Source organism: Oncorhynchus kisutch, linkage group LG22, assembly GCF_002021735.2.
Source record: "Oncorhynchus kisutch isolate 150728-3 linkage group LG22, Okis_V2, whole genome shotgun sequence".
NCBI lineage: Eukaryota > Metazoa > Chordata > Actinopteri > Salmoniformes > Salmonidae > Oncorhynchus > Oncorhynchus kisutch.
The window spans coordinates 55858090-55885900 of NC_034195.2; the positions used below are offsets into that span (position 1 = coordinate 55858090).

Consider the following 27811-nt stretch of genomic DNA (forward strand, 5'->3'; position numbering starts at 1 on the left):
TTCTCATTCCAAATGTATATTTTATTGCAGCTTTAAGTATCAGTATAAAAAGGCACTTGATCCATCTCTACAAACATACAGTACATTTACTGAGATGTGACTGACAAATCAAGTCACACTAAATACATGGTTAAAGCACAATAGATTAAATCCTTCTTATACACAGAAAATAATTTCCAGTGCATGAATAAACCAGGAATAACAATGAGCCCCAAATGGCAGTCTATTGTGCGTTACTTTGGGCTATGGGCGCTGCGATAGGCTATAGCGTCCTTTCCAGGGGGTGGAGTTGTACATCAAGCTGCCTCACGGGGGTGGAGTTGTACATCAAGCTGGCTCACGCTACAGAAACAGGAGACAGGCTCCTGCCCTATGGGACATTCTGGTTCAGACAAGGCTACTTACTTTATAAAAGGGAATAGGATGCCATTTGGGACTCACATAACGACATATAGGTTCAGGGCCTTCAGGAAGTATTCACACCTCTTGACCTTTCCCACATTTTGTTGTGTTACACCCTGGATTTAAAATGAAATAAATTGAGATTTTGTGTCACTGATCTACACACAATCCTCCGTAATGTCAAAGTGGAATTATGTTACCAGGGAGGTTTTCCAATGGTTCGCAAAGAAGGGCACCTATTGGCAGATGGGTAAAAAAAGAAGAAGCAGACACTGAATATCCCTTTGAGCATGGTGAAGTTATTAATTACACTTTGGATGGTGTATCTATACACCCAGTCACTACAGAGATACAGGTGTCCTTCCTAACTCAGTTGCCAGAGAGGAAGGAAACCGTTCAGGGATTTCACCATGAGGCCAATGGTGACTTTAAAACAGTTACAGAGTTTAATGACTGTGATAGGAGAAAACTGAGGATGGATCAACAACTTTGTAGTTATTCCACAATACTAACATAAATTACAGAATGAAAAGAAGGAAACCTGTACAGAATAAACATTTTCCAAAACATGCATGCTGTTTGCAAACAAGGCAATAAAGCAATACTGCAAAAAATTATGTGGCACAGAAATTATCCAAATCCAACACAACACTGAGTACCACTCTTCATATTTTCAAGCATGGTGGTGGCTGCATCATGTTATGGATATGCTTGTCATCGGCAAGGACTAGGGAGTTTTTCAGGATAAAAAGAAACGTAATAGAGCTAAGCCCCCGGCAAAATCCTAGAGGAAAACTTGGTTCAGTCTGCAAATATACACCGGAGTTGCTTACCAAGAGCACATTGAATGTTACTGAGTGGCCTAGTTACAGTTTTGACTTACTTGAAAATCTATGGCAAGACTTGAAAATGGCAGTCTAGCAATGATTAACAACTAAATTGACAACGCATGAAGAATTTTTGGAAGAATAATGGAAAAATATTGTACAATCCAGACGTGCAAAGCTTTACCAATTTACCCAGAAAGACTCACTGCTTTAATTGCTGCCAAAGGTGATTGTAACGTGTTGACTCAGGATGTTGAATACTTATCTAGTCAAGATACATTAGTGTTTAATTTTCCATAAATCTATTTGAGTATTTTGTATAGATCGTTTACAACAACAAAAAAGGCAATTCAATCCCACTTTGTAACACAACAAAATGTGGTAAAAGTCAGGGGGTTGTGAATACTTTCTGAAGGTACTGTACTGTATAATTAGAAGGTACTGTACTGTATAATTAGAAGGTACTGTAGATAGAAGGTACTGTAGATAGAAGGTACTGTAGATAGAAGGCACTGTAGATAGAAGGTACTGTAGATAGAAGGTACTGTAGATAGAAGGCACTGTAGATAGAAGGCACTGTAGATAGAAGGCACTGTAGATAGAAGGCACTGTAGATAGAAGGTACTGTAGATAGAAGGCACTGTTGATAGAAGGCACTGTAGATAGAAGGTACTGTAGATAGAAGGCACTGTACTGTAATTAGAAGGTACTGTAGATAGAAGGCACTGTACTGTAATTAGAAGGTACTGTAGATAGAAGGTACTGTAGATAGAAGGCACTGTGGATAGAAGGCACTGTGGATAGAAGGTACTGTGGATAGAAGGTACTGTGGATAGAAGGTACTGTGGATAGAAGGTACTGTAGATAGAAGGTACTGTAGATAGAAGGTACTGTAGATAGAAGGCACTGTGGATAGAAGGCACTGTGGATAGAAGGCACTGTGGATAGAAGGTACTGTAGATAGAAGGTACTGTAGATAGAAGGCACTGTGGATAGAAGGTACTGTAGATAGAAGGCACTGTACTGTAATTAGAAGGTACAGTAGATAGAAGGTACTGTGGATAGAAGGTACTGTGGATAGAAGGTACTGTACTGTAATTAGAAGGTACTGTAGATAGAAGGCACTGTACTGAAGATAGAAGGTACTGTAGATAGAATGTACTGTACAGTAGATAGAAGGTGCTGTCCTGTAGAAAGGTACAGTAGATAGAAGGTACTGTACTGTAGATAGAAGATACTGTACTGTAGATAGAAGGTACTGTAGATAGAAGGCACTGTAGATAGAAGGTACTGTGGATAGAAGATACTGTACTGTAGATAGAAGGCACTGTAGATTGAAGATACTGTACTGTAGATAGAAGGTACTGTAGATATAATGCCCTGTACTGTAGATAGAAGGCACTGTACTGTAGATAGAAGGCACTGTAGATAGAAGGGAAGGTACAGTAGTTGGAAGGTTCTGTAGATAGAAGTTACAGTAGATAGAAGGTACAGTAGATAGAAGGTACTGTACTGTAGATAGAAAGTACTGTACTGTAAAAAGGTACAGTAGATATAAAGTACTGTACTGTAAAAAGGTACAGTATATAGAAAGTACTGTATATAGAAGGTACTGTACTGTAAAAAGGTACTGTAGATGGAAGGTACTGTAGATGGAAGGTACAGTAGATAGAAGGCACTGTGGGTAGAAGGCGATGGGGTTTGACAGGGATGGTCCTCACATGGGCCAGCAGGATAAGGCACCATCCACTTTACAGATCATTCCAGACTCCCGTGGGAAAGTCACTGGTTTTCCTGAGGAAACAAACAAACATAATGACCTTTATTTATTATATGAAATATATTTATATTAACCAGGTGTCATAACCTGCCATAAATTAACGCAATATAAACTCAGCAAAAAAATAAACGTTCTCTCATTGTCAACTTAGTTTATTTTCAGCAAACTTAACGTGTAAATATTTGTATGAACATAACAAGATTCAACAACTGAGACATCAACTGAACAAGTTCCACATACATGTGACTAACAGAAATTGAATAATGTGTCCCTGAACAAAGGGGGTTCAAAATCAAAAGTAACAGTCATTATCTTGTGTGGCCACCAGCTGCATTAAGTACTGCAGTGCATCTCCTCCTCATGGACTGCACCAGATTTGCCAGTTCTTGCTGTGAGATGTTACCCCACTCTTCCACCAAGGCACCTGCAAGTTCCCAGACATTTCTGGGGGGAATGGCCCTAGCCCTCATCCTCTGATCCAACAGGTCCCAGACGTGCTCAATGGGATTGAGATCCGGGCTCTTCGCTGGCCATGGCAGAACACTGACATTCCTGTCTTCCAGGAATTCACGCACAGAACGAGCAGTATGGCTGGCGGCATTGTCATGCTGGAGGGTCATGTCCAGATGAGCCTGCAGGAAGGGTACCACATGAGGGAGGAGGATCTCTTGCCTGTAACGCACAGCGTTGAGATTGCCTGCAATGACAACAAGCTCAGTCCGATGATGCTGTGACACACCGCCCCAGACCATGACGGACCCTCCACCTCCAAATCGATCCTGCTTCAGAGTACAGGCCTCGGTGTAACGCTCATTCCTTCGACGACAAACTCGAATCTGACCATCGCCCCTGCTGAGACAAAACCGCGACTCGTCAGTGAAGAGCACTTTTTGCCAGTCCTGTCTGGTCCAGAGACGGTGGGTTTGTGCCCATAGGCGATGTTGTTGCCGGTGATGTCTGGTGAGGACCTGCCTTACACAGGCCTACAAGCCCTCAGTCCAGCCTCTCTCAGCCTATTGCGGACAGTCTGAGCATTGTGCGTTCCTGGTGTAACTCGGGCAGTTGTTGTTGCCATCCTGTACCTGTCCCACAGGTGTGATGTTCGGATGTACCGATCCTGTGCAGGTGTTGTTACATGTGGTCTGCCACTGCCAGGACTATCACCTGTCTGTCCCGTCTCCCTGTAGCGCTGTCTCAGGCGTCTCACAGTACGGTCATTGCAATTTAATGCCCTGGCTACATCTGCAGTCCTCATGCCTCCTTGCAGCATGCCTAAGGCACGTTCACGCAGATGAGCAGGGACCCTGGGCATCTTTCTTTTGGTGTTTTTCAGAGTCAGTAGAAAGGCCTCTTTAGTGTCCTAAGTTTTCATAACTGTGACCTTAAATGCCTACGGTCTGTAAGCTGTTAGTGTCTTAACGACCGTTCCACAGGTGCATGTTCATTGATTGTTTATGGTTCATTGAACAAGCATGGGAAACAGTGTTTAAACACTTTACAATGAAGATCTGTGAAGTTATTTGGACTTTTACAAATTATCTTTGAAAGACATTGTCCTGAAAAAGGGACGTTTCTTTTTATGTCACAACAGGTCTAAATATATGTGTTATGACATATTATGACATGGTTATAACATATGACATGGTTATAACATATGACATGGTTATGACCGTTACATAATGTGTTATGACACTAGGTTCCAAGTAAAGTGTTAACGATTTTTCCTCACCCTAAAACAACGAGAAAATCTGAATGTGTGTGTGTGTGTGCCTTCATAACAATTATAACTTTACTATAATATCCAGACAGTATTTATAACTTTACGGTAATATCCATACAGTATTTAATTATAACTTTACTATAATATCCATACAGTATTTGAAGGCTCAGTTTCAGCATTTGTGAGTTGGTAGAGAGTAAAATAAAATGGAATAGAATAGAGTTTACCTGGTATAAGAGGGATCTTGGTCCCGGAGTTCTTGAGGACCACCTGCAGAGCGCAGGGTTTGGTATTCCCAGCATGCTTTGCTCCCTCTCTCAGTATGATGTAAACTTCCTGTCCCCTCACCAGCCAGTCCATCTTGTTGCCCAGGTAACTGATCCCCCGGATACACAGCTGAGTGATGTCATCAGGGATGGAAGGGGCGAAGGCCAGACAATCCTTCTGTACTCTGAGAAGGAAAATGAAAACGAGAGAAGGGTACATACTGCAGATCCCCTCACCGAGGAGCTCATTGTTGCCTTATGTCCCAACAGTTAAAGACATTCTCTGGTATTGTGGACACTAAGAAAGTCTTTTTTAAAAAACTTTGATGGCTGATGTGTCAATGTGTAGATCATTCATTCATAATCTATGAGCATAATTTTTGTCTAACCTCAATTATTCACAAATTCCCTAGTTGGAAAGCGACTGTTTTCTTGAAGTTATGCTGCACGATTTCCCCTACACTTCTCCCCACGTGGGCCAGCCCCCTAGCAATTGGAGTTCTAGCCAATGAGCTTCAGCCCCTCACATTTGTGTGACAGCTAGCAAGAGGCCTGCCCAGCGTTATCCAATGAGGTTGTAGGGTGGGCCCACCGGCTCCGTCGACACAGCAGACAGGGAGAGACGACGTACATATATGACGTAGTATGTAATTGTCGTGGGGGGGCTTTTGGCTCGTGAGCGCTACTTTCAGAACTACTGTCTAAAAAGTATACAAACGTTCCCGGAGAATGTCTTTAAGACAGGAAGTAGGTACATACACTTGTATTCTGCAATAATAGTGTAATGTACGTCTTATGATGCCACTAAATGACAGTTTGGTTTCAAGCCAAGTGATGTGTGGTGGTGGATATAACGGACCTGAATCCAGTGTAGCCAAACAGAACAGCCTGCAGGAATCCTCCCATACCAGTGAGAAAGTTCACCGCCCCAGAACCATCAGACGATTCACTCCATACCTGAGAGACATTAATGTGACACATACTGTGTGTGTGAGTATGCGAGAGAGAGAAATAGATATATAGAGAGAGAGCAGCACAATTAGACCCAACAAAATCATGAGAAAACAAAAAGATAATTACTTGACACAGTGGAAATAATTAACAAAAAAACAGAGCAAACTAGAATGCTATTTGGCCCTAAACAGGGGGTACACAGTGGCAGAATACCTGACCACTGTGACTGACCCAAAATTAAGGAAAGCTTTGACTATGTACAGACTCAGTGAGCATAGCCTTGCTATTGAGAAAGGCCGCCGTAGACAGACCTGGCTCTCAAGAGAAGACAGGCTATGTGCTCACTGCCCACAAAATGAGGTGGAAACTGAGCTGCACTTCCTAACCTCCTGCCCAATGTATGACCATATTAGAGACACATATTTCCCTCAGATAACACAGATCCACAAAGAATTCGAAAACAAATCCAATTTGGATAAACTCCCATATCTACTGGGTGAAATTCCACAGTGTGACGTCACAGCAGCAAGATGTGTGACCTGTTGCCACAAGAAAAGGGCAACCAGTGAAGAACAAACACCATTGTAAATACAACCCATATTTATGCTTATTTATTTTATCCTGTGTCCTTTAACCATTTGTACATTGTTAAAACACTGTATATATATATATATATGTATATGTATAATATGACATTTGTAATGTCTTTATTGTTTTGAAACTTCTGTATGTGTAATGTTTTCAGTTAATTTTGATTGTTTATTTCACTTTATATATTATCTACCTCTCTTGCTTTGGCAATGTTAACACATGTTTCCCATGCCAATAAAGCCCTTGAATTGAGAGACAGGGATATATAGAGAGAGAGACAGAGAGAGAGAGACAGACAGAGAGAGACAGAGAGAAAGAGAGAGACATTCCCATTCTGACCTGGAATGGTCCCTGGATATTTTTGAAACACTTCTGGAGTAGATGTCCAGCCTTCTCCACCTCCCCCAGCTCCAGCCAGCCCACTGCAAACATACCCTGGCACCATACAGAGACAAACACACTTGACAAATGGGCTTCGACATCCCCAACTAGGTAAAACTCGTCTTCTATAAAAAATGATTATATATTATATATGGTATCTAACCCCAGGCTGTAGTGACGCCTCAGACCTCTGCACCACTCAGGAGGCTGGTAAAACCCTTCTACATCCCCAACTGACTGACACTCCTCTACACCCCCAACTGAGTAACACTCTTCTACACCCCCAACTGAGTAACACTATTCTACACCCCCAACTGACTGACACCCTTCTACACCCCCAACTGAGTAACACCCTTCTACACCCCCAACTGAGTAACACTATTCTACACCCCCCAACTGAGTAACACTATTCTACACCCCCCAACTGAGTAACACTATTCTACACCCCCCAACTGAGTAACACTATTCTACACCCCCAACTGAGTAACACTATTCTACACCCCCAACTGACTGACACCCTTCTACACCCCCAACTGACTGACACCCTTCTACACCCCCAACTGAGTAACACCCTTCTACACCCCCAACTGAGTAACACTCTACCAGTAAGGATTTCAGAACACATTCATAACACACACATACTGCATTCATTAGCAGTAGAAAAAAAATGCTTATGTACTGCTTACGAATTGGTTGTGTATGGGTTATGTATGGGTTATGTATGGGTTATGTATGGGTTATGAATGGGTTATGAATGGGTTATGAATGGGTTATGTGTTATAAAGTCCCTTTTGTAGGTAGGTACCCCTTTCAACAGTACAGTTGATAAATTGACCCGTTCTTGGCAGTGCATGGTAATACCAGTATGTGACGTACCCATGTCATAGCTGGACCACCAGGGTCTGTGACAGCCTCGTAGAACTCCAGGTCATTTCTCCTGACCTCAGGGGTCATAGGTAGACCCAGGGGATAGCCTAGCATGACTGTGTCAGCCTGCTTCACAAATTGTCCTGGGAGAAAAAGTCCAAATAAAAATGAAAAAGCGGAGACTCGAAGACACTGCATGTCCTTATTACTGAAATGACTGGACGAGCTCTATCTAACATCACACTGCATGTGTTACATGTCATTATTACTGAAATGACTGGACGAGCTCTATCTAACATCACACTGCATGTCATTATTACTGAAATGACTGGACGAGCTCTATCTAACATCACACTGCATGTCCTTATTACTGAAATGACGAGCTCTATCTAACATCACACTGCATGTCCTTATTACTGAAATGACGAGCTCTATCTAACATCACACTGCATGTCCTTATTACTGAAATGACGAGCTCTATCTAACATCACACTGCATGTGTTACATGTCCTTATTACTGAAATGACGAGCTCTATCTAACATCACACTGCATGTCCTTATTACTGAAATGACGAGCTCTAACATCACACTGCATGTCCTTATTACTGAAATTACGAGCTCTAACATCACACTGCATGTGTTGCATGTCCTTATTACTGAAATTACGAGCTCTATCTAACATCACACTGCATGTGTTACATGTCCTTATTACTGAAATGACGAGCTCTATCTAACATCACACTGCATGTGTTACATGTCCTTATTACTGAAATGACGAGCTCTATCTAACATCACACTGCATGTGTTACATGTCCTTATTACTGAAATGACGAGCTCTATCTAACATCACACTGCATGTGTTACATGTCCTTATTACTGAAATGACGAGCTCTATCTAACATCACACTGCATGTGTTACATGTCCTTATTACTGAAATTACGAGCTCTATCTAACATCACACTGCATGCGTTACATGTCCTTGTTACTGAAATGACGAGCTCTATCTAACATCACACTGCATGCGTTACATGTCCTTGTTACTGAAATGACGAGCTCTATCTAACATCACACTGCATGCGTTACATGTCCTTATTACTGAAATGACGAGCTCTATCTAACATCACACTGCATGCGTTACATGTCCTTATTACTGAAATGACGAGCTCTATCTAACATCACACTGCATGTGTTACATGTCCTTATTACTGAAATGACGAGCTCCATCTAACATCACACTGCATGTGTTACATGTCCTTATTACTGAAATGACGAGCTCTATCTAACATCACACTGCATGTGTTACATGTCCTTATTACTGAAATGACTGGACGAGCTCTATTTAATATTACACCTTTAAACAGACAACTAAGTGAACGTGGGCAATGGGGGAAACACTCGCCTTTTTTGTAGCCGTCAAATTCAGGATGATATTTCTGCTTCTGATCGAAAGGGATTTTGATCTTGTCTGCTACCTGCTGCCATTCCCGAGGAGCAGGGTACTTCAGCAGGGCAGCCAACTCCACAGCGAACTCCAGACTGGGTAAGAGATGAGAAAGAATGTAAATGATAACATCAAGTACTATGTTTTCCATAGACTTTTAAAAAAATATTTAAAAACGTGAGCTTCCACTTTCTCCAGGCAATAAGCCTGGATGTGGAACGACGTTGGCTTCCACTTTCTCCAGGCAATAAGCCTGGATGTGGAACGACGTTGGCTTCCACTTTCTCCAGGCAATAAGCCTGGATGTGGAACGACGTTGGCTTCCACTTTCTCCAGGCAATAAGCCTGGATGTGGAACGACGTTGGCTTCCACTTTCTCCAGGCAATAAGCCTGGATGTGGAACGACGTTGGCTTCCACTTTCTCCAGGCAATAAGCCTGGATGTGGAACGACGTTGGCTTCCACTTTCTCCAGGCAATAAGCCTGGATGTGGAACGACGTTGGCTTCCACTTTCTCCAGGCAATAAGCCTGGATGTGGAACGACGTTGGCTTCCACTTTCTCCAGGCAATAAGCCTGGATGTGGAACGACGTTGGCTTCCACTTTCTCCAGGCAATAAGCCTGGATGTGGAACGACGTTGGCTTCCACTTTCTCCAGGCAATAAGCCTGGATGTGGAACGACGTTGGCTTCCACCTTCTCCAGGCAATAAGCCTGGATGTGGAACGACGTTGGCTTCCACTTTCTCCAGGCAATAAGCCTGGATGTGGAACGACGTTGGCTTCCACTTTCTCCAGGCAATAAGCCTGGATGTGGAACGACGTTGGCTTCCACATGAATAAGGTCTATGGAAAATAAGGTGAGATTGGGAAATAGCTGATGGGGGGGGGTATCCTACAAAGCATGTTTGAGGAAATAGCCACGTAATTGGGACGGCAGGTAGTCTAGCGGTTCATAGCGTTGGGCCATTAACTGAAAGGTCGCTGGTTCGATTCCGTGAGCCGACTAAGTATGTTGATGTGCCTTTGAGCAAGGCATTTAACCCTAATTGCTCCTGTAAGTCTCTGATCTGTTAAATGCAAACGTTACTTTGGTCAACTCGGAGTTCAACTCGGGATAATATTTTAGCCAGGTACATTTTTATGGTAATGAATCTTTCAGAACTAACCTGCTCCGATGCAGGCTAACTAAAAGGCTAACTCCTGAATGAAGGGGTCTGAGTCACGAGTTGAGGACCAATTAAATCAGAATCGACCGATGACATATTTGTTTGAATAACAAAAAAAGTGTGTAAAAAAAAAAAATACAGTCATGTTAAAATATCACATTTAGTTATGACAGCATTTGCTTTCCAAACTGTACGTTTTACACGCGATTGTATTTAAAACATTTGTGAAAGGCCAATGACAGCCACATCCAACCATAGACATATTATCCATAGATGGCAGTTCCCTTTCAGGTCAAGACTGGCAGCCATTGTTAGTGTTTAACAGTCTAATTGTCAGGTTCAGAGGTTCTAAAACTCTTCTATGGATTGTATGTCTATGGCCACAACAAGCTGTTCCACAGATAGAAGGGGAGAAAGGAGGAGGGGGGGGGGGGGGTGCTTGGGCATTGATAAGCACATCAAAGACGGCATTAACAATCAGTAATCAAATAAAGACGCCACTTCTAAAAGCCCATTTCACACCATAGCCTGGTGAACTAAGATAACTTTTCATGTGTCACTGACTCGGCCCATGGATTGGATGTTTCAGCGTTGTCTCAATGAAGAGTTCGGTGTTCGACTAGCCATGTGTGAAATGCACACGCAGTTACACGCCTGCTAGAGTTAGCGGCATGAGGGCGAGCAATATACAGCAACGTTGTACGGATGAAGCCTGAGCTGGAATGTGAAGCTACCTGAAGCTGGTTAGTGGAAGCCTGAGCTGGAATGTGAAGCTAACTGAAGCTGGTTGGTGTTAGACAAGCCTGAGCTGGAATGTGAAGCTAACTGAAGCTGGTTGGTGTTAGACAAGCCTGAGCTGGAATGTGAAGCTAACTGAAGCTGGTTAGTGGAAGCCTGAGCTGGAATGTGAAGCTAACTGAAGCTGGTTAGTGGAAGCCTGAGCTGGAATGTGAAGCTAACTGAAGCTGGTTAGTGTTAGACAAGCCTGAGCTGGAATGTGAAGCTAACTGAAGCTGGTTAGTGGAAGCCTGAGCTGGAATGTGAAGCTAACTGAAGCTGGTTAGTGGAAGCCTGAGCTGGAATGTGAAGCTAACTGAAGCTGGTTAGTGTTAGACAAGCCTGAGTAAATCTACAGTGCATTGGGAAAGTATTCAGACCTCTTGATTTCCCCCCACATTTTATTACATTACAGCTTTATTCTAAAATTGATCAAAACAATATTTCCCTCATCAATCTACACACAATACCCCATAATGACATCACAATAGCCCATAATGACATCACAATAGCCCATAATGACATCACAATAGCCCACAATGACATCACAATAGCCCATAATGACATCACAATAGCCCATAATGACATCACAATAGCCCATAATGACATCACAATACCCCATAATGACAATGCAAAAACAATGTTATACAATTATTATACATTAAAAAAATAAGTATTACATAAGTATAATATCACATTTACATAAGTATTCAGACAGTTTACTCAGTACTTTGTTGAAGCACCTTCGGCAGCGATTACAGCTTCGAGTCTTTTTGGTTATGACACTACAAGCTTGGCACACCTGTATTTGGAGAGTTGCTCCCATTCTTCTCTGCAGATCCTCTCAATCTCTGTCAGGTTGGATGGGGAGTGTCGCTGCACAGCTATTTTCAGGTCTCTCTAGAGATGTTCGATCAGGTTCAATTCCAGGCTTTGGCTGGGCCACTCAAGGACATTCAGAGACTTGTCCTGAAGCCACTCCTGTGTTGTCTTGGCTGTGTGCTTAGGGTTGTTGTCCTGTTGGAAGGTGAACCTTCACCCCAGTCTGAGGTCCTGAGCACTCTGGAGCATGTTTCCATCAAGGATCTCTTAGTACTTTGCTCCGTTCATCTTTCCCTCGATCCTGACTAGTCTCCCAGTCCCTGCCTCTGAAAAACATCCCCACAGCATGATGCTGCCACCACCATGCTTCAAGTAGGGATGGTGTCAGGTTTCCTCCAGACGCTTGGCATTCAGGCCAAGGAGTTCAATCTTGGTTTTATCAGACCAGAGAATCTTGTTTCTCATGGTCAGTCCTTTAGGTGCCTTTTGGCAAACTCCAAGCGGGCTGTCATGTGTCTTTTACTGAGGAGTGGTTTCCGTCTGGCCACTCTACCATTAAGGTCTGATTGGTGGAGAGCTGCAGAGATGGTTGTCCTTCTGGAAGGTTCTCCCATCTCCACAGAGGAACACTGGAGCTCTGTCAGAGTGACCATTGAGTTGTTGTTCACCTCCCTGACCAAGGCCCTTCTCCCCCGATTGCTCAGTTTGGCCGGGCGGCCAACTCTAGGAAAAGTCTTGGTGGTTCCTAACTTTTTTCCATTTAAGAATGATGGAGGCCACTTTGTTCTTGGGGACCTTCAATGCTGCAGACATTTGTTGGTATCCTTCCCCAGATCTGTGCCTCGAGACAATCCTGTATCTGAACTCTATGGACAATTCTTCAACCTCATGGCTTGGTTCATGCTCTGACATGCACTGTCAACTGTGGGACCTTATATAGACAGGTGTTTGCCTTTCTAAATTATGTCCAATCAATTTAATTTACAACAGGTGGACTCCAATCAAGTTGTAGAAACATCTCAAAGATGATCAATTGAAACAGGATGCACCTGACCTCAATTTCAAGTCTCATAGCAAAGGGTCTGAATGTAAATAAACTATTACTGTTTTTTTTTGTTTTTCTTTGACAAAATTTGCAAAAATGTCTAAAAACCTGTTTTCGCTTTGTCATTATGGTTTATTGTGTTTAGATTGACGAGGAACTTGTTTTAATTCATCTATTTTAGAATAAGGCTGTAACGTAACAAATTGGGGAATAGGGTCAGGTGGTCTGAATACTTTCTGAATGTAGCTTCGTATGACACCCCTCTGGTACCTGAACTTGGCCACAGTGTTTGTGTACACCGAGTTGTTGACGTTGTAGTAATACTCATCGGGGGGCATGACACCTGGCAGAAAACAGAGATACTTTGGTAAATGTCTTGCATACTCGTGTTTACTCAAGCAACAGGGTTGCTACGACCAATAAGCTAAATAGCTTACCTAGTGTGCTTGACAACGAAATCAGTTGCAATACATTTGTCATTTAACAGACGCTCTTATCCAGAGTGATTTACAGTTAGTGGATTCATTTTAAGATGGCCCCCGGGTGAGATAACTACAGGTGAGACAACTGAATATCACAGTCATTGTAAGTACATTTTAACCTCAAACTAGCTATCATTAAAGTTAGTACTAGCAATAAGCTGACATCAGCTGGCATGACGATTTCTAAACAACATGTTTACTGAGTGTCCCTTTACCTAAGATGTGGTAGTTCTGTTCTTCAGCGCTCCAGGTTACCCTGGAAACCCAGTAATCAGCCACGCCCCAAATCACTTCGCTGCCACGCCCCTCTGTGAACATAGACATGTCCTAGAAGAGAGACAGGTTGCAGGTCTTTAAAGTGGAGGTAATATGGTGGAAGCAGCTTATACCTTTCAGATCAGAAAATAACTAGGCCCAAATGAGAAGCGCTAGGGAGCCGGCTGTGAATGTAGATGACTGGCCTAGTGACCATACCCGTGTGAGGTAGTGTTGGGGTCAGGTGTTACCTGTGTGAGGTAGAGGTAGTGTTGGGGTCAGGTGTTACCTGTGTGAGGTAGTGTTGGGGTCAGGTGTTACCTGTGTGAGGTAGAGGTAGTGTTGGGGTCAGGTGTTACCTGTGTGAGGTAGAGGTAGTGTTGGGGTCAGGTGTTACCTGTGTGAGGTAGAGGTAGTGTTGGGGTCAGGTGTTACCTGTGTGAGGTAGTGTTGGGGTCAGGTGTTACGTGTGTGAGGTAGAGGTAGTGTTGGGGTTAGGTGTTACCTGTGTGAGGTAGAGGTAGTGTTGGGGTTAGGTGTTACCTGTGTGAGGTAGAGGTAGTGTTGGGGTCAGGTATTACCTGTGTGAGGTAGTGTTGGGGTCAGGTGTTACCTGTGTGAGGTAGTGGTAGTGTTGGGGTCAGGTGTTACCTGTGTGAGGTAGAGGTAGTGTTGGGGTCAGGTGTTACCTGTGTGAGGTAGAGGTAGTGTTGGGGTTATGTGTTACCTGTGTGAGGTAGTGTTGGGGTCAGGTGTTACCTGTGTGAGGTAGAGGTAGTGTTGGGGTCAGGTGTTACCTGTGTGAGGTAGAGGTAGTGTTGGGGTCAGGTGTTACCTGTGTGAGGTAGAGGTAGTGTTGGGGTCAGGTGTTACCTGTGTGAGGTAGTGTTGGGGTCAGGTGTTACGTGTGTGAGGTAGAGGTAGTGTTGGGGTTAGGTGTTACCTGTGTGAGGTAGAGGTAGTGTTGGGGTCAGGTATTACCTGTGTGAGGTAGTGTTGGGGTCAGGTGTTACCTGTGTGAGGTAGTGGTAGTGTTGGGGTCAGGTGTTACCTGTGTGAGGTAGAGGTAGTGTTGGGGTCAGGTGTTACCTGTGTGAGGTAGAGGTAGTGTTGGGGTTAGGTGTTACCTGTGTGAGGTAGAGGTAGTGTTGGGGTCAGGTGTTACCTGTGTGAGGTAGAGGTAGTGTTGGGGTCAGGTGTTACCTGTGTGAGGTAGTGTTGGGGTCAGGTGTTACGTGTGTGAGGTAGAGGTAGTGTTGGGGTCAGGTGTTACCTGTGTGAGGTAGAGGTAGTGTTGGGGTTAGGTGTTACCTGTGTGAGGTAGTGTTGGGTTCAGGTGTTACTACCTGTGTGAGGTAGTGTTGGGGTCAGGTGCTACCTGTGTGAGGTAGAGGTAGTGTTGGGGTCAGGTGTTACCTGTGTGAGGTAGTGTTGGGGTTAGGTTTTACCTGTGTGAGGTAGAGGTAGTGTTGGGGTCAGGTGTTACCTGTGTGAGGTAGTGTTGGGGTTAGGTTTTACCTGTGTGAGGTAGAGGTAGTGTTGGGGTCAGGTGTTACCTGTGTGAGGTAGTGTTGGGGTTAGGTGTTACCTGTGTGAGGTAGAGGTAGTGTTGGGGTCAGGTGTTATCTGTGTGAGGTAGAGGTAGTGTTGGGGTCAGGTGTTATCTGTGTGAGGTAGAGGTAGTGTTGGGGTCAGGTGTTACCTGTGTGAGGTAGTGGTAGTGTTGGGGTCAGGTGTTACCTGTGTGAGGTAGAGGTAGTGTTGGGGTCAGGTGTTACCTGTGTGAGGTAGAGGTAGTGTTGGGGTCAGGTGTTACCTGTGTGAGGTAGAGGTAGTGTTGGGGTTAGGTGTTACCTGTGTGAGGTAGAGGTAGTGTTGGGGTCAGGTATTACCTGTGTGAGGTAGTGTTGGGGTCAGGTGTTACCTGTGTGAGGTAGTGGTAGTGTTGGGGTCAGGTGTTACCAGTGTGAGGTAGAGGTAGTGTTGGGGTCAGGTGTTACCGGTGTGAGGTAGAGGTAGTGTTGGGGTCAGGTGTTACCGGTGTGAGGTAGAGGTAGTGTTGGGGTCAGGTGTTACCTTTGTGAGGTAGAGGTAGTGTTGGGGTCAGGTGTTACCTGTGTGAGGTAGAGGTAGTGTTGGGGTCAGGTGTTACCTGTGTGAGGTAGAGGTAGTGTTGGGGTCAGGTGTTACCTGTGTGAGGTAGAGGTAGTGTTGGGGTCAGGTGTTACCTGTGTGAGGTAGAGGTAGTGTTGGGGCCAGGTGTTACCTGTGTGAGGTAGAGGCAGTGTTGGGGCCAGGTGTTACCTGTGTGAGGTAGAGGTAGTGTTGGGTTCAGGTGTTACTACCTGTGTGAGGTAGTGTTGGGGTCAGGTGTTACCTGTGTGAGGTAGAGGTAGTGTTGGGGTCAGGTGTTACCTGTGTGAGGTAGTGTTGGGGTTAGGTGTTACCTGTGTGAGGTAGAGGTAGTGTTGGGGTCAGGTGCTACCTGTGTGAGGTAGAGGTAGTGTTGGGGTCAGGTGTTACCTGTGTGAGGTAGTGTTGGGGTTAGGTTTTACCTGTGTGAGGTAGAGGTAGTGTTGGGGTCAGGTGTTACCTGTGTGAGGTAGTGTTGGGGTTAGGTTTTACCTGTGTGAGGTAGAGGTAGTGTTGGGGTCAGGTGTTACCTGTGTGAGGTAGTGTTGGGGTTAGGTGTTACCTGTGTGAGGCAGAGGTAGTGTTGGGGTCAGGTGTTACCTGTGTGAGGTAGTGTTGGGGTTAGGTGTTACCTGTGTGAGGTAGAGGTAGTGTGGGGGTCAGGTGTTACCTGTGTGAGGTAGAGGTAGTGTTGGGGTCAGGTGTTACCTGTGTGAGGTAGTGTTGGGGTTAGGTGTTACCTGTGTGAGGTAGTGTTGGGGTCAGGTGTTACCTGTGTGAGGTAGAGGTAGTGTTGGGGTCAGGTGTTACCTGTGTGAGGTAGAGGTAGTGTTGGGGTCAGGTGTTACCTGTGTTAGGTAGTGTTGGGGTTAGGTGTTACCTGTGTGAGGTAGAGGTAGTGTTGGGGTCAGGTGTTACCTGTGTGAGGTAGAGGTAGTGTTGGGGTCAGGTGTTACCTGTGTGAGGTAGTGTTGGGGTTAGGTGTTACCTGTGTGAGGTAGAGGTAGTGCTGGAAGGCCAGAGTAACATCTCCGTTGATGTGGATCTCTTGTTGTCCGTATATCTTTTCAGGACACACCTCCCTCCCTGACACAGCACTTTCCCACGGGAACTTTAGTCCCTGTTAGGAGGACAACATAATATCTCTTTCATCAGAACAGAACACACTGACCCACATACACTACAATACACTACACTACAAACAACACTACACACAACACACACTATAAACACACTATAAACATACACTACACACCACCACACACTACAAACACAACACACCTATAAGTACAGCGAGGGAATACATGTTTAGTGTGTGATGCCTGATCCTGTGGGACCACTAACAGTGTCTTCAGAAACTATTCACACCCGTTTTCCACGTTGTTGTTGTTGTTGTTTACAGCCTGAATTTAACATGGATTAAATGTAGATGTTGTGTCACTGGTCTACACACAATACCCCATAATCTTTACAAATGAATAAAAATGCCTTGAGTCAATAAGTATTCAACCCGTTTGTTATGGCAAGCCTAAATATGTTCAGGAGGAAACATGTGCTTAACAAGTCACATAATAAGTGTCATGGACTCACTCTATGTTCAATAATAGTGTTTAACATGATTTTTAAATGGCTACCTCATCTCTGTACCCCACACATACCAATTATCTGTAAGGTCCCTCAGTCGAGCAGTGAGTTTCAAACACAGACTCAACCACAGAGACCAGGGAGGTTTTCCAACGCCTCGCAAAAAAGGGCACCGATTGGTAGATGGGTAATATTTTAAAAAAAATCAGACATTGAATATCTCTTTAAGCATGGTGACGTTATTAATTACACTTGGGATGGTGTATCAGTACTGTGTGTAGATAGATTTGTTCTTTTTTACCTATTTCATCCATTTTGAATTCAGGATGTAACAACAACCAAAAGGTGGAGCAGGTGGAGGTGTGTGAATACTTCCTTTAAGGCACTGTAAAAGGTATGTGTTCACATGACACTCAACAACACACAGTATGACCAAGATACAGGTTTTTACGTGAAGCTGAAATCCAAAAGTCACTATACTGTAACTAAAAATATTTTTACAAATCACACAAATATAAAACTTGCAGCCAGAAAGATCACCGCGAGGCCTGACTGTGAATAGGGAGTGTTTGAACACATGGCTTCAGAGAGAGAGAAGCCTGTACCTTGTAGCCTTGCTTCTCAGCATTGTCCTTAGCGCCATCTACTGTCCTCACCCGGTACTCAAGCACGGCCCGTGCTAACTGAGGGTAGAAGAGACCAATACTGGGGTACATCCAAGTGTCCTATACAGGGAGACAGAGGGCGAGGGACATTTCAGTCACACTAAAAAGACACGTGGTTCAGTAGGTAGAGGTTAGCCTAACACAATGAACCCTCTCCTTGAATACAGCCAGTTCCACTTATGTGTTGGAATCCAGTACACCTGATGGGTCAACTAACCACCTTTCCCTTCATTAGATACATCATGAAATAAACAGAACATTGTCCTCACCTGGTCCCAGAACACGTGTCCCCAGTAGTCTTGCCCTGAGCCCCCGTTAGACAGTCCTCCAGGACTGACGCCGCCGAAATGACCGGGCGCCTCGTGCAACGAAGGGAAGGCACTGAGCAGGTAGAACATGCAGCCAATCAGAGCCCTGCTCAGGTCGTCTGGACCAGTCAGCTCCAGGGTGCTGCCCGCCCACAGCTCCTCCCACGCCCGGAGGTGCGAGGGACGAAGGTTCCCATTGGCCATCAGCTCCAGAGCTGTTAACATGTTTACGCTCGTTGCCATGACAAGTTTCATTTATTTTTTTTAATTGGTAAAAAACATAAACAATAATATGTCCAATATACTGTATCCCCACTTAGAAGTATTCATTAAAACACTTGTGTCCAAAGTGGTACTGGATGATAAAACATCTAATGATGTACCCACTGTGCTAACACCTACATCACTACTACACCTACATCACTACTACACCTACATCACTACTACACCTACATCACTACTACACCTACATCACTACTACACCTACATCACTACTACACCTACATCACTACTACACCTACATCGCTACTACACCTACATCACTACTACACCTACATCACTACTACCCTACTGCACCTATATCACTACTACCCTACTGTACCTATATCACTACTACCCTACTGCACCTATATCACTACTACACTACATCACTACTACTACACCTATATCACTACTACACTACATCACTACTACACTACTACACCTATATCACTACTACACTACTACACCTATATCACTACTACACTACATCACTACTACACTACTACACCTATATCACTACTACACCTATATCACTACTACACTAATATCACTACTACACTACATCACTACTACACCTATATCACTACTACACTACATCACTACTACCCTACTACACCTATATTACTACTACACCTATATCACTACTACACCTATATCACTACTACACCTATATCAGTACATCACTACTACACCTATATCACTACTACACTACTACACCTACATCACTACTACACCTATATCACTACTACACCTACAACACCTATATCACTACTGCACCTATATACCTACTACACCTATATCACTACTACACCTATATCACTACTACACTACTCCACCTATATATCCCTACTCCACCTATATCACTACTACACCTACATATCACTACTACACCTACATATCACTACTACACCTACATCACTACTACACCTACATCACTACTCCACCTACATCACTACTCCACCTACATCACTACTACACCTATATCACTAAACTTGAGACGGGGCTGGTCGTGTTCTTATTATGTTCTGGTCGTGTCCTCTAATTACAGAGTAATGCCACACCTCTTGTCATAACGAGCCTCAGTCCGACATGTCCCACTAGATGTACCGCAGCGGAGACCTCAGCTGCAACTTCATCAAGTTAGTTTTCATCATTATGTGACGCAGGAGGATAGTTGAGCTCACTCCCTTTCTTTACCTGTGTCGTAGTGAGCCTGTACGCTGTCCTGACTGCCCGCCACCGCCACCACGAACCCCCAGCGGGACTGGGCCTGGTCGGGCAGCAGGGTAAGGGAAGGGGTGATGGGGGTCCAGATGATGTGGACGCTGGGACAGACGCCACCAGAGACCTCAGCCGTAGTGGTCTGGCCCTGGATGTAACTAGGGAAGGAAAAGGGTGATTGTGAGCTGAGCTGAATGCTGGGGACTTTTGTATTAGAAAGGTCCAATGCAGCAGTTTTGATCTCAATATGAAATCATTTCTGGGTAACAATGAAGTACCTTACTGTGATTGTTTTCATTTAAAATTAGCAAAAAAGAAACAAAAATATCTTGTTAGCAAAGAGCAATTTCTCAAGCAAGAATTTTGCTTAAGACTGTCTGGGAGTGGTCTGAGTGTGGAGGGGGAAAACTGAAAACTAGCTGTTATTGGCTGAGAGGTTCATTCACATCATTATTACATTATTATCATCTATATCATCATTATCATCTATATCAGCATTATCATCATCTATATCATAATTATCATCATCTATATCATCATTAGCATCATCATCATGTATATCATCATTGTAGCAAAGTATTTATAAACAAATTTACAAACAAAAAATCTGATCTGTTAAAAGTTTCCTTTCTATGTGATCTGTGCAATAGGCCATGATTCATTTTGGCCCAATAGACCTGGCATATTCCATCTTTCAAGAACTTTTAAAGTTTCTTCAAGTGCAGTCGCAGAAACCATCAAACGCTATGATGAAACTGGCTCTCATGAGGACAGGAAAGGAAGACCCAGAGTTACCTCTGCTGCAGAGGATAAGTTCATTAGAGTTACCAGCCTCAGAAATTGCAGCCCAAATAAATGTTTCTGTCAGTTCAAGTAACAGACACATCTCAACGTCAACTGTTCAGAGGAGACTGCGTGAATCAGGCCTTCATGATCAAATTGCTGCAAAGAAACCACTACTACAGGACACCAATAATAAGAAGAGACTTGCTTGGGCCAAGAAACACGAGCAATGGACATGTGCACACAAGCAATGGACTGGTGGAAATGTGTCCTTTGTTCTGGAGTCCAAATTGGAGATTTTTGGTTCCAACCGCCGTGTCCCAGTGTGGGTGAAGGGATGATCTCCGCATGTGTGGTTCCCACCGTGAAGCATGGAGGAGGAGGTGTGATGGTGCTTTGCTGGTGACACTGTCAGTGATGTATTTAGAATTCAAGGCACACTTAACCAGCATGGCTACCACAGCATTCTGCAGCGATACGCCATCCCATCTGGTTTGGGCTTAGTCCCACTATCATTTGTTTTTCAACAGGACAATGACCCAACACACCTCCAGGCTGTGTAAGAGCTATTTGACCAAGAAGGAGAGTGATGGAGTGCTTTATCAGATGACCTGGCCTCCACAATCACCCCAACCTCAACCAAATCGGACCTCCACATCTGGCTTCTTCACCTGCGGGATTGTCTGAGATCAGCCACCAGGACAGCTGATGAAACTGTGGGTTTGGACAACCAAATAATTTCTACACAAATGGTCAGAAACCATCTCAGGGAAGCTCATCTGTGTACCCTTCGTCCTCACCAGGGTCTTGACTTGACTGCAGTTCAGCGTCGTAACTGACTTCAGTGGGTAAATGTTGACCTTCGATGGCCACTGGCACGCTGGAGAAGTGTGTTCTTCAGGGATGAATCCCGGTTTCAACTGTACCGGGCAGATGGCAGACAGCGTGTATGGCGTCGTGTGGGCGAGCGGTTTACTGATGTCAACGTTGTGAACAGAGTGCCCCATGGTGGCGGTGGGGTTATGGTATGGGGCAGGTATAAGCTACGGAAAAGGAAAACAAATGCATTTTATCGATGGCAATTTGAATGCACAGAGATACCGTGAAGAGATCCTGAGGCCCATTATCGTACCATTCATCCACCGCCATTACCTCATGATATGATAATCATGTTTCATGATAATGCACAACCCCATGTCATAAGGATCTGTACACAATTCCTGGAAGCTGAAAAGGTCCCAGTTATTCCATGTCCTGCATACTCCCCAGACATGTCACCCATTGAGCATGTTTGGAATGCTCTGGAGCGACGTGTACGACAGCGTGTTCCAGTTCCCGCCAATATCCAGCAACTTCACACAGCCATTGAAGAGGAGTGGGACGACATTCCACAGGCCACAATCAACAGCCTGATCAACTCTATGTGAAGGAGATGTGTCGCGCTGCATGAGACAAATGGTCACACCAGATACTGACAGGTTTTCTGATCCACACTCCTATTGTTTTATTAAGGTATCTGAACAACAGATGTATATCTGTATTCCCAGTCATGTGAAATCCATAGATTAGGGCCTAATGAATGTATTTTACTGATTGCCTTATATGAGCTGAAATTGTTGCATAAAAAAAAAATGTTCAGTGTACATAAAACACAGGATGATCAAGTCTAAGAGTAGGAATGCTGATCTAGGATCAGTTTGGCTTGTTAGATTATAATGAGTAGATATGAATAAAGGACCTGGTGTTTCAGTCTTTTGATCTATGGAAACAGTACAACTGACACACCTATCATATTAAAAACAACATGGAGAAATGCTGTATAAACGCAATGGGAAAGCAACTACAGCTCGCTGCTGCTACAAACAAGAAGGCCATTGAATCTTTCTGTTTCTGTCCATCTAGCTTCCTTCCTAGTTCTCCCTTCCTTCCTAGTTCTCCCTTCCTTCCTAGTTCTCCATTTATTCTCACCTGGCTCCTTTGTAGTCCGGTTCGGAATGGAACACTATGTCATCGCTTTGAGGCGTGAACCTACTGTCCAGCTTGATTGTGATTGGCTCCCGGGAGGTGCCCTGACGAATCAGCAGGACCTCCATGACCAAGAGGTTGGGATGGTGTCGATGGGTGTAGAGAGACTGGGAGGCAATAACACTAACTGTCCTCAGAGAGTGGGTGAATATACCTGGAGAGGAGAGGACAGAGACAGACACAAATGCAGTGATACAACTGTAAAGCTTGGAAACAATTTAATTCAAACGAGGCTACCTCAAATTAAATCAAGTGTTATTTGTCACATACACATGGTTAGCAGATGTTAATGTGAGTGTAGCGAAATGCTTGTGCTTCTACTTCCGACCATGCAGTAATATCTAACAAGTAATTTAACAATTTCACAACAACTACCTTATAGACACAAGTGTAAAGGAATTAATAAGAATATGTAAATACAAATCTGTCGTTCTGCCCCCTGATCAGGCAGTTAACCCACTGTTCCCAGGCCGTCATTGTAAATAAGAATTTGTTCTTAACTGACTTGCCTGGTTAAATAAAGGTAAAAATAAAGTGATGATGAATGTGTCAGCACATGGTTTTCAGCCCTTTACATGTAGAATACACAGACCTCATCATCTGTTCTTGATCTGCAGTGAACCACATGTACCAACGTACCCGTGTGTGTCTCTAGACTGTACCAACGTACCTGTGTGTCTAGACTGTACCAACGTACCCGTGTGTGTCTCTAGACTGTACCAACGTACCTGTGTGTATCTAGACTGTACCAACGTACCTGTGTGTGTGTCTAGACTGTAGGAGTGTTGCAGATGCCCTGCCTTTTCCACCTCATCTATATCCATCCTCACAGCCAGAGGACAGGGGAGATTGGCACGGTGACAGTCCCCGCCCTCGCCGTTATAGACTCCGCCCATGTGCATGATGTCACCGTACACCCTCCAACCCAGCAGCCCATTGGCCAGCGGAGGAAGGAAGCGAGGGTCAAGAGGCAGGAGGTCAGTGGTGAAGATGTAGGGGTCAACTGGGGTCTCATTGGTCATCGTGGGGAGAGCGTGTCCTCTTCCACTTAGGATGATAAAAGGTTAAATCAATGGTACCTACAACAGAACAGTACAACACACACAGAATGCCTGTCACACACAGAATGCCTATGTCACACACAGAATGCCTATGTCACACACACACACAGAATGCCTATGTCACACACACACACAGAATGCCTATGTCACACACACACACACACAGAATGCTATGTCACACACAGAATGCCTGTCACACACAGAATGCCTGTCACACACACACACGCAGAATGCCTATGTCACACACACGCAGAATGCCTATGTCACACACACACACGCAGAATGCCTATGTCACACACACACACACACACGCAGAATGCCTGTCAGTGGCAGATCCACAAGATCCAGCCACAAACTTCTACTTTAACCCCAGATCCTCCTACAACAGCCCAATGCTCTGCGGTCCTACCCAGACTGACAGGTAGTACAACAGCCCAATGCTCTGCTGTCCTACCCAGACTGACAGGTAGTACAACAGCCCAATGCTCTGCTGTCCTACCCAGACTGACAGGTAGTACAACAGCCCAATGCTCTGCTGTCCTACCCAGACTGACAGGTAGTACAACAGCCCAATGCTCTGCTGTCCTACCCAGACTGACAGGTAGTACAACAGCCCAATGCTCTGCTGTCCTACCCAGACTGACAGGTAGTACAACAGCCCAATGCTCTGCTGTCCTACCCAGACTGACAGGTAGCACAACAGCCCAATGCTCTGTTGTCCTACCCAGACTGACAGGTAGTACAACAGCCCAATGCTCTGCTGTCCTACCCAGACTGAGGGCACTCAAGCACTTTGAGAGCCTGTTTGTAGACAGACTGAATAGGTTTTAATGTTGTACAGCAAGCTTGGGCCCAACTAGTCAAGCAGTATGTTAAGTGGGGGAGTATCATAGATTTGAAGTACAGTTTTGCTACCTCTGTGGTCAAACAATTTCGTATAAATCGGAAATTAGCTAGGTTGAATTTGGTTATTTGAATTACCTTTTTCACATGCTTTTTAAAAGAGAGGTTGGAATCAAGTATGATGCCAAGGTACTTAAAATCGGATACCACCTGGAGCTTCTCCCCTGACACATAGACATCTGGCTCAGTAGCATCTGTTGCCCTCTTTGTGAAGAACATGCAAACAGTTTTTTTCAAATTGAGATGCAAACACGAGTCACTGAGCCACTTTGTAACCTGGACCATTACAGTAGTGAGTCACTGAGTCACTATGTAACCTGGACCATTACAGTAGTGAGTCACTGAGCCACTATGTAACCTGGACCATTACAGTAGTGAGTCACTGAGTCACTATGTAACCTGGACCATTACAGTAGTGAGTCACTGAGTCACTTTGTAACCTGGACCATTACAGTAGTGAGTCACTGAGCCACTTTGTAACCTGGACCATTACAGTAGTGAGTCACTGAGTCACTTTGTAACCTGGACCATTACAGTAGTGAGTCACTGAGCCACTTTGTAACCTGGACCATTACAGTAGTGAGTCACTGAGCCACTTTGTAACCTGGACCATTACAGTAGTGAGTCACTGAGCCACTTTGTAACCTGGACCATTACAGTAGTGAGTCACTGAGCCACTTTGTAACCTGGACCATTACAGTAGTGAGTCACTGAGCCACTTTGTAACCTGGACCATTACAGTAGTGAGTCACTGAGCCACTTTGTAACCTGGACCATTACAGTAGTGAGTCACTGAGCCACTTTGTAACCTGGACCATTACAGTAGTGAGTCACTGAGTCACTATGTAACCTGGACCATTACAGTAGTGAGTCACTGAGTCACTATGTAACCTGGACCATTACAGTAGTGAGTCACTGAGTCACTATGTAACCTGGACCATTACAGTAGTGAGTCACTGAGTCACTATGTAACCTGGACCATTACAGTAGTGAGTCACTGAGCCACTTTGTAACCTGGACCATTACAGTAGTGAGTCACTGAGCCACTTTGTAACCTGGACCATTACAGTAGTGAGTCACTGAGCCACTTTGTAACCTGGACCATTACAGTGAGTTCTTGTGCAGCTTGTTGTTGATTTTTTTTGTACACCAGCAGGCCTACCTTCTATTTAGCATTTTAACCCAGTTGTTTAGTTTCTCATTTATTTGTATGTGAGCTTCTGTATGCTACAATTCCACTTTCAGCTGTAAAATGTGTTTCCTACTATTAAGATAAAGGTTAAAATATATATTTTATATATTTGTTTGATATATTTGATATATCATATATTAATTTATATTTCATATATACTTACCACACAAGGGACAATTTGGGTATGAGTAAATGAGAATAGTAGAGCCTATAGTTTAACAAAGAGAAACAACTACAGCAAGAAAACAGAGAAACATGCATTAGTCTCATACTGTAATTGTATAGTGTAATAGTATTGAACTGAAATGTCCTGAAAGCGCCTTACTGAAAACCACTGCAGTTCTAACGAGTGAAAACCAATGCGACATCTGGTTTTTGTCACAAGCACTCCTCATGACATGTGATGTGAGATAAAAACATGACAATAAAAAGTGGATCGCCTCACCAAAACACTAAGAGCAGCATGACATATTGAATGAATCTCATGATCTCGAGAAAGTAAACCGTAATGAATGATGAGAAGATGATAACGGCAAAAAGTTCATGGCGACCCGTTAAATGCCGAAGAGCAACAAGTCTTAAACGCAACTCTGTCAGCGTCAGTCTCTTGTCATGTGAAAACTGTTGCTGTCTACAGACCGCTGTAATTCTCAACAACTCCTTGATATTTCTGACCGGGGAACCGTCGCACACTCACGTGAGAAGAAGGGGGGCATCCGCCGTTACCGGGGATGAAAGGAATGCAGAAAATAAATGAGGAAAAGAAACAAAGGTCAAATAAACAGGTAACGTGTCTCACATGAGTAGAACAAATATCTGGAACTAAACGAAGTATTGATGTTCCCGAGCCCCAAACGTGTATTTAGTTGAAAAGAAACTCCTAAAGGTACTGTCAGTTCTTCTTCCAGACTGTATAGAGGAAAACAAAATGTAGGTTTCTCTCCGGTATGGAACTATGAAAGGGAGGAGGCATAGCGAGGGGTTCCACTAGTTACCACAGACACAAAGTCGAAATGGCCAATATAGTACAAATTCATGAAAACGTGTTTTTTTGTTGTCTTAATTTAAAGTTAAAGTTAGGCATAAGGTTAGCAGTGTGTTTATGGTTAAGGTTAGGTTTTAAATCACATTTTGAAATTGAAGAAATGGGCGGGGCGTATGGCTTTGCGGCTGTGGTAACTAGTGAACACCATATCAAGGCTGGTCAACGGACAAACCTGGACAGGATTCCTATAATACGGATTGGATTTAGATTAGTTGTTGGGTTTCTAAGGGATTGAAATGGAACCATGATTGTTGGTGAAGATTTAGATGGTAAACCACCTCTCAGCCGCACGGAGCCCTCGCAGCGAGTTTGGCCTAATCTAGAACAACTTCATAAAGACATCAGGTATGCTAGGTTTCTACAGGAAAAACTGCAATACATAGGTTATTGTACTGTGCACATGCTAAGCATTGGTACATCGATGTCAGATCGTCATTTAAATGCATTCTGATAGGATCCTAATACGCTAGTAGTCTATATCGGGGACAATAGCCCCCCCCCCTAAAATCAATGTCCAACTGCTGACACAAACAAGCAAAGTTTGGTAAAAAATAAACAAGATATGTGGATGATGGTCATGCTTAGGCAAACAAACTATTAAGGGAAACAAGTGGCAACCATTTACACTTTTTTTGTTTTGGTATTGAATTAAATATCGTTTATTGAAAAGGTGTATTTTCCCTCAATTACTAGGGTAACTGTCCCCCCCCCCCCCCCTTCCCCCAGGCCCCCAAAAGATCAGTGCGTAAAAATCTATTGTATCATTTTTATTTTGACATTTTTTTTATTCATTAACTCTTAAAAGCTAATGTCTAGGTATCTTATTTTGATTAAATAAAATACTGAATAAAA

The 27811-nt window shown here is 43.9% G+C and overlaps 1 protein-coding gene across 8 annotated transcripts; it reads right to left on the bottom strand.

The window, feature by feature from the left end:
- On the bottom strand, positions 1 to 26861 carry pgghg (protein-glucosylgalactosylhydroxylysine glucosidase). Of its 8 annotated transcripts, XM_031801704.1 has the most exons (16): positions 26360 to 26861; positions 26078 to 26146; positions 23516 to 23805; positions 22702 to 22912; positions 19927 to 20108; positions 18430 to 18683; positions 18101 to 18220; positions 16900 to 17031; positions 13739 to 13850; positions 13312 to 13384; positions 9189 to 9325; positions 7798 to 7931; positions 6880 to 6975; positions 5855 to 5952; positions 4957 to 5180; positions 1 to 3023 (listed from the first exon to the last, which is right to left on the bottom strand). In XM_031801704.1, exons 1-16 carry the CDS (start codon positions 26398 to 26400, stop codon positions 2947 to 2949), a joined length of 2250 nt encoding a protein of 749 aa, XP_031657564.1. In that variant the 5' UTR covers positions 26401 to 26861; the 3' UTR covers positions 1 to 2946. The 8 variants fall into 8 exon arrangements, with proteins under 8 accessions (XP_031657564.1, XP_031657572.1, XP_031657571.1 ...); XM_031801712.1 differs by lacking the exon at positions 26078 to 26146 and having other exon boundaries at positions 26714 to 26861; XM_031801711.1 differs by lacking the exon at positions 26078 to 26146 and having other exon boundaries at positions 23516 to 23837; positions 26714 to 26861.
- Between the last annotated feature and the right edge of the window lie 950 nt (positions 26862 to 27811).